This window comes from Prionailurus bengalensis, chromosome C1, assembly GCF_016509475.1.
Source record: "Prionailurus bengalensis isolate Pbe53 chromosome C1, Fcat_Pben_1.1_paternal_pri, whole genome shotgun sequence".
In the NCBI taxonomy this organism is placed as follows: Eukaryota; Metazoa; Chordata; class Mammalia; order Carnivora; family Felidae; genus Prionailurus; species Prionailurus bengalensis.
In genome coordinates this window covers 207,282,206-207,303,856 of record NC_057345.1, presented here as the reverse complement: position 1 = coordinate 207,303,856, position 21,651 = coordinate 207,282,206, and the positions used below count along the sequence as shown (strand labels likewise).

Here is a 21,651-nt window from a genome sequence, read left to right as displayed (position 1 = left end):
GGTCTCCTAACTGCTCCCCTAGCGTCTTCAAGGTCTGGTCGGGCCAGAATGAGGATGGGGCAGAAGCTGCCGGGTCGTGCAAATTCAGGGTCAGAGCTGGCCTTTATTTAAAATATGGATATCCTGGGGGCGCCTGGGTGGCTCAGTCGGTTAAGCATCCGACTTCGGCTCAGATCATGATCTCACGGTTCGTGGGTTCGAGCCCTGCATCGGGCTCTGTGCTGATGGCTCGTGGAGCCTGGAGCCTGCTTCCGATTCTGCGTCTCCCTCTCTCTCAAAATGAATAAATAAACTTTAAAAGAAAAATATGGACATTTTGTTTATCATGGACATTTTTTGCATTAATTTTGCTTTTTTTCTAAGTGTTCCATTAAAATCATTTATCTTGGTCGCGGACTTGTCTGGCGCTCCCTCCATGTGGCACCTGGCCTGCCTCCCCCGAGGCCCAGCCCTGACTCCAGTGGCTTTCGGCTCTTCCTTGCTTTTCTGAGTTAGCCTGTGCTTTAAGAGGAAAGCACCAGGGTCTCTCACCGCATCCCGTGCGGCCATACGCCCCCTTTCTCTGGGTTTACGTCCTCCCAGCCTCTGCCTCTGCTCATTCTCACAAGCTCTCTCAATCCATCTGTTCACCTCTGCTGCTTCTGCCCCCCTACCCCCCACCCCCGCTCCCCGCCACCCTTCTTGCGATGGCCAACACCAGACACCAGGAGGACAGGCAGGAGGGTGGCCTTTCCCTCAGAGCCATTTTCTGCTAACACAATTTTTGAGCCTCACACGGAGAGTAACACAATTAGCAAGGGCCCATTCCGTTCTAGAGAAATCTTTCTTGTGCCAATTACAATGATAAATAGTGCCCTGTGGTTAGCCATGGCCAGCCTCGTGCTCTGGAACTCCAAGGCAGCTGGCTGGCACACCCGGAAACAGAGCTCTGAGGTCACTGTAACCGCGCGAACCGCCGCAGCCCTAGAAACATACGCAATTCGGTAAAAGGGTAGGCGAACCTTTAAATGCAGACACGTCTCTCTGTGTCACCACAAGACCAGCCCAGAGCAGTCTGGAAAGGAAGCAAGGCCTTCCTTTGACCCGACGGGACCCTTTCCCTGGAGAGGGCAGCTGAGAGCCTTACAATCCAGGCCCGTCTCTGTGAGGACCTAAGTGGGAAGCCGTATCCACACGCTCCCATCCTTGACCCTGGGCGTTGCTCCTGCATCACGGGTAAACCAGCATGAAAAGAAATGAGCCGAGTCTCTGTTGTCATTCTAGCCACTCTTTCAAGTCAGGAGAGCCTAGCCCAGCTCAGCCTCCTCGATATTATCTTTCTTTTTTAATTTTTCTATTAAAATTTTTTTAATGTTTTTACTTTCGAGAGAGAGAGAGAGACAGAATGAAGAGTCGGGGAGGTGCAGAGAGAGAGGGAGACACAGAATCCGAAGCAGGCTCCAGGCTCCGAGCTGCCAGCACAGAGTTTGACACGGGGCTCGAACTCACAGACCGAGAGATCGTGACCTGACCCAAAGTCGATGCTTAATCGACTGAGCCATCCAGGCGCCCCTCCCTGGATATTATCTTAGTGATTCATTATTATTATTATGCAAGAGTCACAACATCATAATTACTTACCTCGCTGGCCTGATGGGAAGTATAAGCACGTATGCAAATAGCTGTAGAAGTATGCAGCGTAAAAAACACACCGACACGCTGGCCGCGGTGTTATTTGGAGGACAGTCACCCCAAGACCTGCCCACAGGGACTTACCAGGACCGTGTGCATCCCAGTGTAGACTCTGCTGAGACACACCAAGGTGGAAAACACCACAGCCATCAGCAACCCCAGAACAAAGGGATACTGTCGGGGGGAGAAGAGAAAACAAGGCGATTAGACCACGCTCACGTAGTTTGACGCCGGGGGAGGAGAGCATCCTGGCTTAATAGCCACCGGAGTCAATCTCCATTTCCCTAGACCAGCAGTCTGATGGTCTAAAGCCATTTGAAAAGTGGGAAAATGGAGCAAAGGAAAGGGGAGGGCGCCCAGGACCATAGCGCTGGGAGGAAGTTTCACAACATATAAACTATAAACATACCAACGAGACTTCGTTAGAACTCGGCCTTAAGCCAGTTTTCGTGAAGTACATCGTTTTTTTATTTCGACCTATTCTTCTCCATAGAGTAACATGTATGGAGTATACAGTGCTGAGCGAGGGGCAAGGTGGATGGGCCGTACTGCCACCTGGAATTCCAACCAGCTCCGTCCCCACGGAGTGCCGTGTGGTCAAGTTTGGCAACAGCTGGCTCCCTAAGGAAGCCCAGGGGCAATGGGCCCAAGCGAAGAATGGGCACCTTTACCTACGGATGTTAAGGCAAAAATCCAGACTTCGCTAAATCTCGACATTCGCTGGCAGGTAACAATGAAGCCAATGATGAATCTCATTGAATCTCAACAATGAATCTCAACATTCGCTGGCGGGTAACATGAGCGGAAGAATCCGGCTCATGCGGAGTCATATAAGGAACATGCAGATATTCTGCTCAGAAACAGAGACGTAGAGATAAAACCCATGTGCTTCAAGCACTGACACCTGTGGGGTTTCACGGTGAGAAAGGTAAAGATGACAGAGAGCTGTCGATATTACGTGAGGCTCTGTACAGTCACCTGCTCCGTCAATTGTCACACAACTCTGCAAAGTGGGCTCTATCATTAGGGCCATTCCACAAATGAAGACAGCCTTAAACTTGATAACCCTTACATGGCTATTGAACTTTGGCACAAAGATGCCTTCCCATTAATCATCCCATTTGATCCTCACAATAGGAGCTGGGCTCAGAGAGGCAGACTGTGCCCAAGGTCACACAGCCGGTAAAGGGTAAGAGTCAGAACCAGAAGCTACAATTTCCATCTCCAAGCCCAACACATTCTTTTTTGTTCTTTTTTTAATGTTTGTTTATTTTTGAGAGAGAGAGAGAGTGCTATCAGGGGAGAGGCAGAGAGAGAGGGAGACAGAGATTCCGAAGCAGGCTTTATGCTATCAGCACAAAGCCTGATGGAGGGCTTGAACTCATGAACCATAAGATCACGACCTAAGCCGAAGTCAGATGCTTAACCAGCTGAGCCACCCAGGTGTCCCCCCAACACATTCTTTCTGATGTAAGATGTGAATACAATCACACATGGTCGTACGTCTTTTCTTAACATTTATCATTAACCGGGTCTCAGATTTTAAGAAAAAGTGTTAAAAAGTAATGAGTTAATGCATTCAGAAGTTAGAGTTTGGGCATCAGCCTAAACACATATAAAGAAACCAGATTTAGAAATGTTACAGCAAAGAACCCAAATAGCTACACATATTTATCATTAAAAATTGAGTAGGAAGGGGCACCTGGGTGGCTCAGGTCATGATCTCACGGTTCGTGAGTTCGAGCCCCACATCGGGCTCTGTGCTGACAGCTTGGAGCCTGGAACCTGCTTCACATTCTGTGTCTCCCTCTCTCTCTGCCCCTCTCCCACCTGTGCTCTGTCCATCTCTCTCTCAAAAATAAACAAACATTAAAGGAATTTTTCAACTAAAAAAAAAAAAATTGAGTAGGCAAGAAGTCTGCAACAACTCAGGCTGAAAACTGCTACATCATGGGAGCTGAAAAGCATTTTTAAAGAAGGACCAAGTGGCCTTGAAACGAGTATATAAATGGTTCTTGTTGCTGTTTTCTTGTGGTCCGCTGCTAGTTGAGGCTTTTTTCCTGTGCAATGTCAGCACGCTCACAGGCCTCTCTGGATGATGAGGACCAGCCCTGGGTCCACCGTGTCCTGCTGGGGCAGGTGCCCTGCGTATGATGCAGCTCAGAAGTCTGCGTTAAGTTAATTCAGACAGGCAGTACTGGAGAGCTCACACACTTTGACCCTGGCGTGACGTCTAAGTTACGGCAGAGGATTATACCTGGTTGGATATATTCCTGGGACCTGTCCCTTTCCCATCCGGGAAACTGAGGTCTGACTCCAGGTGACCAGGTAGAAGACTCCAGAGGCAGAGAGCCAGGATCCCGCGCTAATCCTGCCCTTGTCCAACTACATCAGGCTGACCCACCCCCCCCCAGTTCTGCACAACGTAGAACACAGAACGGGCTTCGAGGGTGCAGGGACAAGGCGAAACGACACTGTCGTTTACACACATGACTGCTAGGTTTAACGAAATCTAAATTTCCCAGAGAGTAAAAGGGAAAAATTATTAAATTCAACGCAAACGTGGAGCCAAACTCCTCAGGTAGGCAAAGCAAAACCTGACCGCGGTACTGACGTAACTTTCAAAAGGTCTGACTGTAATCGGCATCTAAGCAGATATTAATGAAGTGAAATTCTTCCGTTTTCAACAGTTATTAATCTCTTGTCATTTAGAGAGGAATCTAGAAAACACGGAGCCATTATTTCTAGTGGTTGAGCCCCAACCAGGGGCAGAGGCATCCTTGGGAGCCAACAGGGGGGCACAGACTCTTTCCTGCCCTGGGCCCCGGGGAGTCTAGCAAGAGGATTTATCGGGAGGAGTCATCTCAGCCCTGGAGGACCATGTACGAGGATCATACGCTCCTCACGTCTGCCGCAAACAGAAGATGAGAAAACCGATCAAGTACTGTCTCGTCGGGAGCTCCGGGTGACGGTGCTCTGGAGGGCAGATGCCACACCCTGGATCCCGGGGCAGTCCATGTCACATGCTCATTTGGGGGGGGAGGGGGTGTTATTACCGGGGGGTGTGCCTTTCACTCTGAGGCACAGCCTGACTTGGATGCTAACCCTTATGTCCCTTTCTCTACGAAGAAACTGTCACTGATGGCTCAATACATTTCAGTCCCCCCGAGTCTCGGTTTCATAAACCTCAAAGCCCCTCAGAAAAGACAACTCTGAAGCAAAACCTCTCTTTGCCACCTCACGGCATGGGTGGCGGCCTCACCTGGTATCTGTCCATCGTAGAGATGAGGAGGGTGAAGGAAATGCTGGTGGCCGCCATGGCGTGGGTAGATGGCATTCCATACTCAGCAATCACTCTCTTCTCCAGTTTCACGACGGGAGGGGAGAAGGGGCGGGGCCACTTCAGGATGTCCTTGGCCATCTGGCCAATATACATCACCAACTGCAAAACCAAAGGACGGGGGTGAGTCTAACCGAGTAAGTGAAATCCCTCAGTTGTATGAATTTATTTGGGGGATCCCAGTCTGTTGGCAGAAATCCCCTTCCTCTCTGACCCAGCTACCTCCTGGGAAAGTCTTGTAGGATGCGTCTTAGTCCATAAAAAGAGAAACAGGCCGTCTGAACTCCAGAAGACCACTGGGCCCCTAAGATAGGACATTAACACATACCTTAATTTGAATGATATATAAAAAGCATTTCCATAGTTCCTATGTGTGCCAGGTACTGTTCTAAGAGCTTTACAAATGTTAATTCGCTTAATCCAGTGACATCTACAGAATGCAGGCAGAGAACAAGATTCGAATCCAAGGAGTTTTGCTTCAAAATCTGTGCCTTATGCCACCATGATAATACCTCAAAACCGGGATAGTTCTCAAGTCAGACAGTCTTTGTTCTCAAGTTTTAATCAGAAAAGTGACTGTTCTGGGGCACCTGGGTGGCTCAGTTGGTTGAGCATCCAACTTCAGCTCGGGTCACGATCTTGCGTTCGTGGGCTTGAGACCCATATTGGGCTCTGTGCTGACAGCTCAGAGCCTGGAGCCTGGTTCAGATTCTGTGTCTCCCTCTCTCTCTGCCCCTCCCCTATGTGTGCTCTGTCTCTCTTTCTCTCTCAAAAATAAACATTAAAAAAGAAAAGAAAAGAAAAGAAAAGAAAAGAAAAGAAAAGAAAAGAAAAGAAAAGAAAAGAAAAGTGATTGTTACAGAGCTTCTGCTTAAGAATTTTTGCGGGGGCACCTGGGTGGCTCAGTTGGTTAAGCGTCCAACTTCAGCTCAGGTCATGATCTCACAGTCTGTGAGTTCAAGCCCCATGTCAGGCTCTGTGCTGACAGCTCAGAGCCTGGAACCTGCTTCCTATTCTGTGTCTCCCTCGCTCTCTGCCCCTCCCCTGCTTGTGCTCACTCACTCTCTCTCTCTCTCTCTCTCTCAAAAATAAATAAAAATTTTTTCGAATGTTACTCTATTTTTGAATCTTACACTGTTACTCTAAATGCACGTAGGCAACACACTGGATATAATTTAATTTCTTTCAGTAATCAGGAGCATCAGTAAGATACATGGCAGGAGCATTTCCAACCCTCAAATACAGACAACTCAACCTAGAGTTTTCTCAAGTGATTGCTCACGATGACATTAACGAAGAAACGGCTCCGCTCCCTTCTTTCTCGTAAAGCACAAGATAGAAACCAGAATTCGACTTCCGTTACCCTTCAGGGACGAACAGGAAGGACTATCAACCACAGACTTCCTTTGGCAGAGAGCTCTCGAGGACACTTTCAGGATCAGGCACAAAGCCGGAAGAGCAGCCCCTCTACTCAAGCCTGCATTTGCCATGCGAAGTGTGGCCTGAAGACGGGCCGTGTGTGCCCCACCCTGGGCCCCGGTCTCAAGTGCAGCATCTCAGGCCCCAGCCCAGACCTACAGAATGAGAGCCCGGCTTTCACAAGACTCGCAGGTGGCTCGTGTGCACATGAGAACCGGAGAAGCCCCACGTGACACTGTATTCTCGCACGGGTCCCTTTGTCCCGGGCTTTAATCATAAACCTCATCTTACCACGACCGTATTGATTTTACTAGGCCTCTGTTCAGCTCGTGATGGGTGGAGTCACCATGCTTTGGGACGAGACCGGCCATGAATGCTTTAGGGCCTGGCCACATTCTGGTGCTTTCTTTTAGCTCGCTTAATTCTGAGCATTATTCCAGCGTACTCACGTCCCCCAGAAGGCACTGCTTATGTTTTGTGCCCCACTGCCCATTTTGCTCTGGGTTAAAAAACCAAGAACCACTGTGTGCACAGCAGGCCAAATCCACAGGCTTTAAAGCCTCAGTGACAATCACTGAATTCCATAGCTGTGATTTCTAATCGGACTTTGAAATTCAACCTCTTTACCGTCCCCTTATTACCAGGAACTACTGTCCTGGAAACCGGCTCGCTCTTTTATGTTTCCGCCTCCCTCCTGTGAACCTGTAAAAACCGCATCAGACTGACAATTATGTGCGGGGACGGAAAACTTGCAGCCATCACCGACGACCAGGAATGTCTCAGAAGCCGCTTGAGATCCATTTCTCAACACTGGCCCTTCCCCACTCACCCACAAAACCGAAATATTGCAGGCATGGTAATTCTAGTTTGCTTAAGAGTACTTAAAATCCGCAGACAGGAACCCTTGAAATCATTAAGTGAAGACAGCCAGGGGGCCTGCAGACAAATTTTTAAATTTCCTTGGAGTTCACAAGTCCCTCTGACTCCACTTCTATTTTGCCTGCTACATTTGAAGGATGTTTTTAAGAATTAGGACAGTTGTTCGTTTCATTTAAAAAACTATTACCGCCGCATATTGTTCCTGACCCATAAATTTCAAATACCAATTACTGTAATGACAGCTCTCCTTAAACAGAAAATAGAGCTCTATTTTTCAAGTCCTAGGGAAGGAATACCTCTTGTGGGCCGGGGAGTCCTGTCTCTGCCCTCGCATTCATTACAGGGAAGCTACAATGAGCCGAGCCCTGTATGAGGTCCCCGTGATACAAACAGAAGGTCTCATCGTAATGCCAACACGCTTTGAAAAAAATTATCCAACGAATCCTATGGATACTTATACACGTAGAGACAGAATGAAGAAGCCAGAACAAAAACAAAGAAAAAAGAAGTACATACTGTATGATCTTGTTTTTATAAAATTCTTGAAATGTTAACTTTATAGCACAGAAAGCTAGACCAATGGTTGCCAGGAAGGCGGTAAAGAAATTACAAATGGGATATGCACGTAGGCCAAAATTCTCCAACCTGTACATTTTAAGTATGTGGAAAGTTTGCGGACACACTAATCATAGAATTGGACATTTTCAATGGGTGGATTGTACAGTGAGTGAATTATACCTCACTAAAGCTGTTAAGGACGTGTTTATTGTAGGTCAATCACATCTCAACAAGTGGTTGCCTTAGCTTGCTTGGGTTGCCATAGCAACTAAACATAGGCCAGTGGCTTATAAACAAGGGAAACTTGTTTCTTATATTCTAGAGGATGGAAAGTCCAAGATCAAGATGCCAGCAGATCTGGTACCTGATGGGGACCTGCTTCCTGGCTCACAGACAGCCATCTTGTCGCTGCGTCCTCACATGGCAGAAGGAGTGAGGGAGCTCTCTGGGGTGCCTTTTACATGGGCACTCAACCTATTCGTGAAGGTCCACCCTCATGACCAAAGCACTTCCCAAAGGCCCTACCTCCTAATACCATCCCATTGAGTACTAGGTTTCAACATGTTAACATTTCAAAAGTTCTTCTCAAGTATGAGGAGATATGCCGGTGGGTCTGGCCATGAGACACTGTATGGAAGGGCATCTGGATGTTCAGCTTACTAGTACGTTCGGGGAAGAGGCATAGCCAGATCTGATCTGTCCTCTGGTGTCCTGGGCAGAGTGGGGGCAAAGACATCAAGACTAAAGGGAAGGAGGCCAGGTAAGAGAATATTGCAAAATCCAGGTGAGAGATAAAGGTGGAATCAAGGTCAGCAAAAGTGGGGCAGCAGACAGAATTTTTAAATGCTTTGGGGCGCCTGGGTGGCTCAGTTGGTTAAACATCCGACTTTGGCTCCTGTCACGATCTCACGGTTTGTGAGTTCGAGCCCCGCGTCAGGCTCTGTGCTGACAGCTCCGAGCCTGGAGCCTCCTTTGGATTCTGTGTCTCCCTCCCTCTCTCTCCTCCTCCCCCACTCTCACTCGGTCTCTCTCTCTCTCTTTCAAAAATAAACATTAAATTTAAAATAAAAAGCACTAAAAAAAACTTTTTAAGACAAAAGAATTTCAAACAGGTTTATAAATGTAAGAATGGCAAGTAGAAATTATTTAAATAAGAGAGGGGGAAAAAAAAAACCCCAGAAATGGATGGACTATCCAGAGGTGATTGTGCACACGGAAGTGTTTCAGTTCAGAAGAGCTGAACTACAGGTCCTCACAAGGGACATGCTATCGCCTGGCAGACATTCCTGATTAGCTCGATGATTACGGGCACCAGCAGCATTAAGAGGGGGAAGGCCAGGGATACGATACGCCATTGAACGCACAAGATGGTCACTCTAGGAAATCGTTCTTTGTGTCCAATAGGATTCTTGAGGGCTCTGCCAGACATCCTTGTAGGTGAACACCTATCTGTAATCCTCTGAAGGGAGAGCCTAATTCTCTGCTAGAAGGAACCACCAAATATTTTCTTGCGAGGTTCGAACACACACTGAAGTTTCTGAGAACAGAACTACCAAGGAAACTGAGGGAAGACTGAAATTTCGGTTGATTTGAAACTTTATCTAGAATTGCTAACCACGTGGGGCAGTTGGGTCACCAATGGAAAGGCTGCTCGATGCGTGAGAGGCTCGCACACCGCATGCCTGTGTCCACACCACCATAGTTGACACACTCACAGTGACACTGTTTATAGGTGCAAGGATCCTACTATTACCCTATGTGGACATGCCCTCGCATTTACTTATTTATTTTTTATTTTTATAAATTTTTTTAAAACGTTTATTTATTTTTGAGACAGAGAGAGACAGAGCATGAACGGGGGAGGGTCTGAGAGAGAGGAAGACACAGGATCCGAAGCAGGCTCCAGGCTCTGAGCTGTCAGCACAGAGCCCGACGCGGGGCTCAAACTCACAGACCACGAGATCATGACCTGAGCCGAAGTCGGACGCTTAACCGACTGAGCCACCCAGGCGCCCCTATTTTTTATTTTTAAAGTTTATTTATTTTGAGAGAGAGAAAAAGCACAAGTGGGAGAGGAGCAGAGAGAGGAGAGAGAGAGAATCCCAAGCAGGGTCCGCACGGTCAGCGTGGAGCCCCACGCGGAGCTCGAACATACGAACCGTGGGATCATGACCTGAGCTGAAGTCGGACAGTTAACCAACTGAGCCACCCAGGTGCCCCAGCATTTGCTTATTTTAAAAGTCACCTTATTACAAGGCAGAGTTTTAGAAATTATGTAAGTAGGTCATATTATCTATGAATAATATGCTTTGAAAGAAAGCAAAGCGGGCACTATAAAACATTTGGAATATAAAAGGAGGTGCTACCATGCTAAGTTTAGGAAGCCGGACACAAAAGACCACATATTGCCTGGTTCCATTTATATGAAATATCCAGAACAGGCAGATCCATAAAGTCGGACAATAGATTAGTGATTGCCTAGGGCTTGGAGGCCAGATGTCTACAATCGAGGTGTCAGGGGACTACAGGGTTCTAGGGCAGAGCCCTTTTTTGCCTCTTCCCGTTTCTGGTGGCTGGAGGCCCTCCTAGGCTTGTGGCCACATCCCTACAGTTTCTGCCCCCGTGGTCACTTGTCTCTTCCCCTTCCCTCTGTCTCCTGCCCTTCTTCCCATCTCAACTCTCCCTCTGCCTTTTTCTTACGAGGGTACTGGCCACTGGATTGAAGGCCCACTCAGACATCCAGGAGGGTCTCCTCATCTCAAGATCCTTAGCTGACTTCATCTGCCATCCTTTTTCTAAAAAAGATAGTGTTCACAGGTCCCGCGTATTAGGATGTAGATGTGTCTTTTTGACGATGACCATCTAATCCACTCTATTCAGCAAATAGTGAGTGCAAGTGAATGACCACGCACTGCGCTGGTTTCAGGATGACCAGGGAGAACAACGCAGACAAGGTCTTTGTCCTCATGGAGCACATGAATGGAAACATGAGCAAAAGGTATGCGTAGCTTCTTTGCATTTTATTGGTTCAATAAAACAACATCATCATGCTAACAACAACAACAAAAAGGTGCGCCGGATCTTATAGAATCAAAAAGTCTAAAATATTAAAAACATTACTGTAGATATGAGCATCACATGTCATTAGGGAATTACGAAATCAAACAATGACATATCATTACATATCTATCAGAATGGCCCAAATCTATTTTTTTAAATATGAAATTTATTGTCAAACTGGTTTCCATACAACACCCAGTGCTCATCCCAAAAGGTGCCCTCCTCAATGCCCATCACCCACCCTCCCCACCCTCCCACCCCCCATCAACCCTCAGTTTGTTCTCAGTTTTTAAGAGTCTCTTATGCTTTGGCTCTCTCCCTCTCTGACCTCTTTTTTTTTTTTTCCCTTCCCCTCCCCCACGGTCTTCTGTTAAGTTTCTCAGGATCCACATATGAGTGAAAAATATGGTATCTGTCTTTCTCTGTAGGGCTTATTTCACTTAGCATCACACTCTCCAGTTCCATCCACGTTGCTACAAAGGGCCATATTTCGTTCTTTCTCATTGCCACGTAGTACTCTACTGTGTATATAAACCACAATTTCTTTATCCATTCATCAGTTGATGGACATTTAGGCTCTTTCCACAATTTGGCTATTGTTGAAAGTGTTGCTATGAACATTGGGGTACAAGTGCCCCTAGGCATCAGCACTCCTGTATCCCTTGGGTAAATTCCTAGCAGTGCTATTGCTGGGTCATAGGGTAGGTCTACTTTTAACTTTTTGAGGAACCTCCGCACTGTTTTCCAGAGCGGCTGCACCAGTTTGCATTCCCACCAACGGTGCAAGAGGGTTTCCGTTCCTCCACATCCTCTCCAGCATCAATAGTCTCCTGGTTTGTTCATTGTAGCCACTCTGACTGGCGTGAGGTGATATCTGAGTGCGGTTTCGATTTGTATCTCCCTGATGAGGAGCGACGTGGAGCATCTTTTCATGTGCCTGTTGGCCAGAATGGCCCAAATCGAAAACGCTGACAACACTAAATGCTGGTGAGGATGTGGGGCAACAGGAACTCTCATTCATCACTGATGACAACGCCAGATGGCACAGCCACTTTGGGAGTCAGTTTGGTGGTTTCTGACAAAACGGAACATTCTCTGACCCTAAGATTCAGCACTCGTGCTCCTTGGTATTTAACCCAAATGAATTGGGTGCATTGAACCCGTACACAAGTGTTTGTAGCAGCTTTATTCCTAAGTGCCCAAACTCAGATGTGACCAAGATGTCCTTCAGCAGGTGAACGGGTAAATGAACTGTGGTACGTCCAGACAAAGGCGTGTTGCTCAGCGCTAAGAGAAGGGAGCTTTCAAGCCATGAGAAGACATGGAAGAACCTTAAATCCCTACTACTAAGTGAAAAAAAAAATCTGAAAAGGTAACATGCTAGATGCTTCCATCTATAGAATATTCTGGAAAAGGTAAAACTGTGAAGAAGTAAAAAATCAAAGGTTGCCAGACATTGGAGGGGAGGAAGGATAGGTGGAACACTGGAAAACTACTGCGTATGATACTCTAATGGTGGAGACATGTCATTACACATTTGTCCAAACCCATTGAATGTACGACACCAAGAGTGAACTGTAAACTGTGGACTTTGGGCGATTATCATGTGTCAGTTAGGGTCATCAGTTTTCACGAATGTACCGCTCTAGTGTGGGATGTTCATAATGGGGAGGCTGTGCTTGGTTGAGGGCAAGGGAGTATATGGGAAGTCTCCATACTTTTCCTTTGGTTTTGCTACGAGCCTAAAACCGCTCTAAAAAATAAAGTCTATTAAAAAGAGTACTATGGCAGAAGAGAACCATTTCTCCATTTAGTTTGCAGTTAAAGAGTATAATGATTAACTTGACATGGCTTGCCCTAAATGGAGGGCTTCACTCTGTATTGTTGAAGGGCCCTCCTACCTAAAGGGACCAAATTAAGTTCCATCATCCATCACATTCCTGTGGACTGAGGCCCCAAAGGCCTATGTGTAAAGGAAAAATCCATGAGAGGAGGCAAGGCAGGAAGCAATTATAGCTCATTAACGCTTTAGCAAACTGTCTGGGTCCCTTGCACGGTGCTGGGGCCCTGTAGCATTTTGTGATGAGGAATTAGCCTATTTGCTTACTTCTGTCCTGATTACAAGATAAAGGAAATATACAGGTGGGGGAAAACAATCCAGTTCTCTGGATAGTCTACTGTCGATCCCAAGAAGACAAAAGGCTTTTCTAGTAAATCAATTCTGTCAACACAAAACATGTCTTACCGGCATGGAAGGACTTCTAAGTCGGGGTCTGTTCTTAACATCTGGGCCCATCAGGCACAGTCACAGAAAACAGTGCGTGTTCTCTTAGTGCAGTAGCCCTGTCTAGCTATTACAATCCCAACGGACACCTTCACTGTCTTAACACATCTCACATTAACAATACTTTACTCTTCACGTTAGTATAAATGAAACCTGGATAGTTTTGAAAATAGAGGATCCTTGAAAGAACATTATTACTAGTACAGCAGCTACTCGTTCTTTTTTATACACTGAGATCGCCTGGTGCCCCCCCCATTTGTCGTCCCCCCTCCAACCCAAAGCATCCCCATTCTCATGGCGTAAAGGCTCCACTGTTGTTATAATAAAAGCTAAGTCCTCTGTATGACACAGGGAGCAACAAGAATCTGTTTTCAAATTACACCCCCAACCCCCAACCCCCATCCACACACATATTTTGATAAATGTTAACGTCTGTCTTCCAGCTATCCTCTACCATGGGGGAAGGACACTAACAAAAGTATGTCCCTCAGGTCTCAAAATGGAAACATTTTGAGTCATTGGGATTTATAGCCTACCCATGGGTTTATTTTTTTTAAAGTCAGGAATTAGTTATATCATTCCTTAACTGCTGGAGATTCGAACACTAAGATGTAATCCAAAGACCATAGCTGCTCCACCAGTACATACCCATCTTGTTTCTTAGTCCAACCAAAGGAAGCGCGTTCCCCTTCTCCTCAGATTACTGATGTGATGATTTGGATAAAGACAGACCAGATACCCAACCGTTCCACTCCTATCATGTACCCACGAGAACTGAAAACATAGGTCCTCGCAGAAACGTGCACGTGAATGGTCTTAGGGTCATCCTTCACAATAGCCAAGAAGTTTAAACAACCCAAACATCCATCCACTGCTGAATGGATAAACAAAATGTAGATCAGTACGCTAGAATATTATTTGTCCATAAAAAAATAATGAGATACAGATACAGACCGTATACATGGATGAACCCCGAAAACAGTATGCTGCGTAGCCAGATAAGGACAAATATTGTATGATTCCATTTATATGAAATGTGCAGAACAGGCAAATCCATAGAGACAGAGAGTAGATCAGCGGTTGTCTGGGGCTGGAGGGGAGGGGAATGGGGATAGGAGCTTTCTTACGGGCTGAATTTAGATGGTGGTAATGAATACATGAATACATGAAAAACCATTGAATCATACTCTTCAAAAAGGCGACTATTATGATATGTGACTGTCATCACAGTTTAAAGAGAGAGAGAGAGAGAGAGACACTGGACATCGAAATACGTCCCCAAACACCTCTTCCTTGTGTCCCTGAAGTCCTTTGTTGCAAAGTGTTATTGACAACACCTTCCAGTATTGATTACAGATAAGCAGCTATGGGGGCTACAAATAGTCTTTGCTTCAGGAGCTCGGCCCAGCTCTGCCCCAATCCGGTTCTGCAGGGCACTGAGTGGGGGACCGCCCATGGCACAGAGAAAGCTGCTGAAAATCCACCTACTCCAAACCGGGACCAGGGGACTCATGCTAGAGCAATTTTTAGCTGTGGAGACTGTTCAGATCAACACTTTTACAAAGAGATGGGGCTGTGTTCTTGTTTACTTGGTACACCGTCCTCTCTTCTCCCTGGAAGACAGGGCTCTGTGGCATCAGGGAGTGAATTAAAAGCAGTCCTTTGTTATGGTTACTTCAGAACATTCTAGAGGCCACTGCCTAACAGCCAGTGTGAAAAGTTGTTTTCAGTTGGTGAATGTTTTCTCATGCTTATGGCATTACTTTATTTTCTTTACTTTTTAAAATTCTGAGCCCATTCCAGTGTGTGTCGTGTACTTGTGTGTGTTTGTGTGGGTGGGGTGGTGGTGAGTCACTCAGAGAAGCAACTGTAATTTCAAACTAATAAGATTTCATTCCATGCCTGAAGCACCAAAACAAAGAAATTACAGAGCAAACACCATAAATCACAGAAGACTGTCAGAAAACTGGTCTTTGCATATTCAAAGTCCCGTAGAAATGCAGATATAATAGCTAAAGCACAAACGACAGGTGAGAAAAATAAAATAAGTTACAGTATTTGCCGTTCTAATGCTCCATTTTTGCAAGCTCAGAGCTGTTTCTGACCTTTCTGAAGGCAAACACTAAGGGTACAGAGATTAGTAATTCAGTCACAGATGTATGAACATCTTTGGGAAAGTCACTCCAAACCAACTAAGCCTCCTTTTCGTTGTTAGAAAGGAGTTGGGTAAAATGATAACCTAATATTCGTGTAGGGAATTCTTTGGAGTATATTTTCATAGACATTATTTAATGTTCGTATCATTCTGATTTTACGAATGAGGAACCTGAGGTTTAGAGAAGGTGAGTGTCTCGCTAAAGAGAACACCATCAGTGCAGCGGAATTGGACTTGAATTTTGTTTTCTGATTGCAAATCCTATGGTCTTTCCACCATGCTCCAACAGCTAGCATCTGACGAATAATATGTTCAAACAGTCTCTTTCCTTAAGGAACCCAAAGTCCATGATCCTAACCCATTACATCCATATAGCGCTCAATAGAGGTCACTTGACTGCCCTTCAGACTGAGGGATTAAGATGTCACAGCCGCTGAGAAAATTTCCAAATGCTTATCTGTACCATTTCACCAATGAACTGTGCAGCAGAAGGCTGAGACCAGTGTCCTTTACTCGCCACTGGACAGATGTCACATCCAAAATGGTACCCACTGCGGGAATGGGTGTCTTCAATACTAATGATTACAGAGCATGTACAAAAGTTAAAATCATGTATAAGCCTACCCTCCTTCAACCAATCAACCAACCATGAAAATCTGGAAACAACCCTCAATAGCCATGACAGACCGCCAGTTAAAATAAATTATGCAACAGTTCAAAAAGCCTTATGAAATATACTGTTAAATTAAAAAAAAAAGCCACAGGCTGCAAGAGTATATATCGACCCCATTTGTATTTTTAAAAAATGTATTTACATATAAATGCATGTAGGCACATGGGAAATCGTGGATGACAGAATCACTAGGGGGTAGCACTGAGGTCTGGGGTGGCCACTGTGTGTACTGTTTTGAGTTTTTCACACAAAAACAAACAACAAGGGGTGCCTGGGTGGCTGAGCATCCAACGCTTGATTTTGGCTCAGGTCATGATCCTAGAGTCATGAGATCAAGCCTCGCATCAGGGCTCCGTGCTGAGTATGGAGCCTGCTTGAGATTCTCTCTTTCTCCGTCCCCACTCTGCCCCTCTCCCCTGTTCCGGTTCCCTCTCTAAACAACGACAACAACAATTTGCTTCAGAGAAGAGTGTAACCATTGCAAAGAACGTTCCTTTTCATGACCCTTCTCTCTCACATTTTTAAGTGTTTTCATTGTTAGTCCTGCTGACCACAGGAAAATAAATGGTAAGATAATACCGAAAGATCAAAACCATTATTTTTATAGACCCCCCCAAAAGCAAAAAGGCAGTAGATGTTAGTCACTCACTAAGTTCAACTTGCTTATCTGATTCAAGCCACAGACTGTTCCCATCTCCAAGTATGTGCTAAAAAGCTGTGTAACACAGCCAGCCAGGCTAGGCTACAGCAAAAAAAAAAAAAAAAAAAAAAAAAAAAAAGTCTCAGAATTTAAGCTGGAAGGAAAGTCCATCTCTAGTCTTGGCTGACTATTAACCTAAGACTCTTCTGTTTTTGCCTGCATAGAAAACGGTAAAATCTGCAACGGGACTTTTTCACGGGTTAGAAACCCAACACATTCAGGAAAATCACCCCAAGCAATCTGAGCCAAGAGCCCAGGAGCTGATTCTTTGCCAATGAGCTTCACCAATCAGCCAAGCATCATCCTTGGTCTTTATGGGGCAACAACAGCCTACATGACTGGCTTTTTAGTACTTTCAAGATTAGCATGGCTTTAACCGGAACATGTCTGGACCTCTGCAGGGACCCTTTCTGTGGCCCTCGTACCCAGCTGGGCTTGGGGTCCCCTTCATGCTCCCAGATCAGTCTGCCCAGCTCTCATTAACACTTTGCAAACTACGGTCAGTCACAAACCTCCGTCTGGATTCTTCCATACCCATGGATAACCCATGCGATTATCTCTTTCATACTGGTCTTCAAGTGGGCTTTCTCTCTTCTAGTAAAACATTTGTGAAGTCATGACCTGATTCGTGGCTGTATTTTACAACCTAATTAAAACCAAGTTGTACATATTTAAAAAATAGAAACTCACCCCACCTACTAAGCACTCTGGAAATCACAGTTATACAATTAAGCGGCTATCGATCTCCACTCATTTTCATATGATTACCTCTAACCTGGGCTATATGCTTGTCTTATCCCCTGGCTGCAGCAAAAAGCCTGGGTCCTAAATGAATGCATACATGCGGTATGATGCAAACAGGCAGTAAGCATGCACATATCCCTCACTATCCAAATTCTTGTGTTCTGAAATCGGAAGCTGAAGACATTTAGGTAAATGTTTGGGTGAATTTCTTGCCATTAAACCTCATGTCACCTGTCATCTGGAACTCAGGAACCAAACAGATTGGAACAATCATAACCGTTGTTGTTCAACCTTGCTACCTGGACGTGGCCTCAAATGTATTACTTTTTCATGTTCACAACTCATGACGCTCTCTTGGCTCCCCCTCAATAGAAGTGAGCTCACCTTTTTATGGGGCACCAGCCACATCGTCGTCATGTTGGTAAAAGTTGGTAAAAGCTAAGGGGATATGCCTGTATTAGGGGTCTAGTCACCAGCCTGCTTCCAAAGTGGACACTGGGATTCCTTCCTTGACCTGGATAGCACAGACTACATGTTAAGAAGTGATTCTACCCTTAGTGTGTTCAGGGAACCATCAAGGCTGAGAATGGAAAGCTGATAGCCAATGGAAATTCCATCCCCACTTTCCGGAAGCAAGATCCCACCAACAGCAGATGGGGTGATGTGCTCAATACCTCACAGAGCCCACTGATATCTTCAGCATCTTAGACAAGGCCGGTGCTCACTTGAAAGGTAAAGACAAAGGATTATCATCTTGACCCCTTGTGCTGATGTCACAATGCTCAGAAAGGGAGAGAGCTGTGGCAATGACAACTCCTTTAAGATTGTCAGCAATGCCATCTACAGACTGAGGGGTTGGCCCTCCTGGCTGAGGTTCTCCGTGATGACCTTGGCAATGTGGAGGAACCTAAGACCATGGTCCATGCCATCACTGTTCACAGATCATGATGGTTCCATGGTGGTCACGGATGAGAATGGCAAGCTGTGGTGTAATATCCATGGCCCTTTTTCTGAATCTCTAGTCCTGCCAAGGCTGCGTGCAAGGTCATCCCTGAGCTGAATGAGCAGCTCACTAGCCTGGCCTCGGGAGTGGTACCATTTCTAATATTAGCTTCCAAAATGAGCTGTCATTTTTCCCCAGGGCTCTCATCTTTAGCAACAGCAAGCTAGAGCTTTTCAGCATAGTGCATTAATAATAAGCTGCTGCTGGCTTTACCTAAATCCTCGCTTGCTTAGATCTACGTCGGCTTGGGAGCCATTTAGATGTTAAAAATCAACATTGCTAACAGCAGCCTATATATGGCGCCTATGATAAAGCAAATAAGGGATATGCTCTGGCCGTAATTCAGGAGAACAGTAGTTTCTACCTTCAAAGGACACTGGCAAATCACTCTCTTATTTTTCTCCATAAATATAAGAAGGGGACACCAGTAGGTTATATTTAGTGATCAGTTTTTGATCTTCCAATTTTCCCAAGATGTTTTTGTGTACCTACCCTAATTCCTGGTGATTTTTTTCAAAACTTAATTCACTTCACCTAGGCCAATTTCTGTGTTTCATCCGTGTTTTACAAACATTCCCACAATTCGATCACTCATGTTCTAGGAGTGGGCCCAGCAAATGGGAAAACTTAGGAGAGTGACACAATGAATATCTGCCCAGACCCTTCTTAAAACCCTGGCCATTGGCCACCTAGGTAACTTGTGTTTCACCATAAAGCATCTGTCTTAAAAACTGGTGGTCATCAAAACAAATGTTCTTTCGTGTCCCCTTTCAGCTCCACCAAACCCCAAACATTTACTAGAACAAAAACAGCCACGTAGACGAATGTACTTGTGTTTCTGTGATGTGTGTCAGAATTTCCTGAAGGAAAAATATTCAATTGGAAAAAGCAATTAAAATGGGATTTGATTGGGATTAAAATGGGATTCGGGCTCAGTAGATCTGGAAATCTCTCTAGCTCCGGAGAGTGTAGCCTTGAACTACTCTAAGAGAATGTGATCACACTGCCCTTGCCTGTCCTTCTATGGCAGTATCTGTGGAGGAGGAAGTCTCTGGAGGCGGTGAGGTCGGGGAGGCCATCACGCTGACCTGACAGACCCTGAGCCTGATTTTAGGCTAAGGGTCTTTCAGGACACCACAGGCTCTCCTTCCACAGTTGATCGGAATTGGGTCATTTTATGTTGGCTTCCTGTAAAGAGATGGCTCTTGCAGGTTCAGGAGAGCGGGTCACCCAAGGAGTCTGTCAGTCTACATTCTTACACAACTCAGAAAAGATCGGAATGGTGGTCGCTCAAGGGAAACACAAAAGATTTTCTTTCTGGAAGGATTAAAGACTCCAAGGAGTCAAGCCACACAACCTCATCCATCCAAATTCTGAGTACAGTCAACCGCATCTCAGTGGCTTGCCTTTCACCGGACCAGTTGACCGCACCGCACAGAAAGAAATATGGCTTCTGGTGTAGGCACATGTAATGCCACTGTAACTCCAAGGGATTACAACCATCTTTAATCAGGAAAGCGGTCGTAAGGGAGGATTTGTGCTAATGGTCTTTGTTGGAGGGAATACAAGGGTTAGGGGCCTTCTGCTTGCCTGGATTTGGTTCCCGTCGCGTATGTCCAAATCTTCCCCTTTCTCTTACTTGGCAAGAAATTTAACACTGAGCTAACTGGTGATAGGAACGGTGGACGGTAGTCCCAGACCTTCAGGCCTGGCTGTTCTCTGTAGCACGGGCCACATTGCCTCATGCTCAAACGACTGCGCGTTCGTGGGAGAAGCAGTGTTTCATCACGAGGTGCTTTCTTGTGCTACGGTCCCTGAGCAAACAAAATTACCAGTTAAAAGGCTGGGAAGGAAATGGAGGGCTAAGGAAATGCATAAGAATAAAAATTCAATATGCAAGCTAACAAAATTATGGAAGCCATAATCATAGGATGTAAGGAAGAAAATTCACTTACGACAATGCAGATGACGTCAGTTTTTGGTGAGGGCGCCCTGGCTACGTATCTATCTACTCAATGTATCGGGGGAGCAGCCAAACATCTATTTCCAATTTTCAGTTTGACATCCCTGGCCGTGCTATCAACACTGGCCAAGGGCGATTTCATACTCCTTTTTGAACAACTATCAACATGATAGCCAGCTCCGTGTGCCAAGTCAGTTTGGGGTCTACAGACCCAAGCATCCAATCTCCATAATACCCTCAATCGGCTATGTGTTTATCAATACCCTTATATGCTCCTCACCTCCCCCCACCTTTCTGGTTATACTTCTCTTCCCTCCAAACTGAAAAGAGGCATTCTCATGAAAATTAGGACCCACACGGTCATTTTTCTACTGCTCCCCTCCCCCACCATCACCAGCCCTGGGAACAGCAACTACACATCCATTTGTAAATGTAATGGGCCCTGGTCTAAGATTTAACCTCTCTCCCAGGAATGTCTTAACGTTGGACAGTCTCTTCTGTACAGGAGAGAGTACCCAAGCTCTGACGTTCAGGTAGAGGCTCTCATACCAAAGGCGTGAAACCAGTCAGCCAGACTGGTTCAGTTCCACCTGCTGGTGATACCTTTCTGCCAACCAAAGGGTTCAGACATACTCTGAGCCAGCCCAGCGTGAGACCTTAACATTCTAAGTTCTAACCTGGGGCACCGGAATTCCTGATCCTTTAGCCTCTCTGCCAAGAGACTTCTGGTTCTAGTAAGCTCTATGGAAGGGCTTGTTTGGCTTAACTATAATGACACCAACTTTTAGAGCTCAACCAAAAAAAAAAAAAACCAAAAAACAAAAAACCTGCAACTCACCACTTCCCGAAACGAACATATTCTAAGAACTAAGATGATACTGCATTTGACAAGGGGGTGTAGACATGTAAATATTCTCTAGCCCATCATCTCTGAAAAGCAAGTTTCCTCTTCATTTTGGCTACAGTGATGTCTTTCTTCTGAAAACACGGTCTGCTTTTCGTCTGGCGCCCCATCTCTGCTGTTTTCCTCTACATCTCTGGCAGGAGGGTTTCACTGCAAGGTTTCTCCCAGGCGGAGAAGAATGGGCTCTCCTCCCCTGGAGTTAGAGGACTCTCCTGAAGGGCCGGTCTTTGAGTAGGAAGGGCCAGGAATCCCAGAGGGTCCCCTGCCTGACGCCTGCTCTCTGCAGGAGGCAAAGGAA

At 45.9% G+C, this 21,651-nt stretch overlaps 1 protein-coding gene across 1 annotated transcript in view; it reads right to left on the bottom strand.

The window, feature by feature from the left end:
* The window catches only part of SGPP2 (sphingosine-1-phosphate phosphatase 2), a 109,812-nt gene that overhangs the window by 22,610 nt on the left and 65,551 nt on the right, over nucleotides 1-21,651 (bottom strand). Inside the window, 2 exon segments of the mRNA XM_043577967.1 lie at nucleotides 1,756-1,845; nucleotides 4,934-5,113. Coding sequence (XP_043433902.1) covers nucleotides 1,756-1,845; nucleotides 4,934-5,113 — 270 coding nt within the window.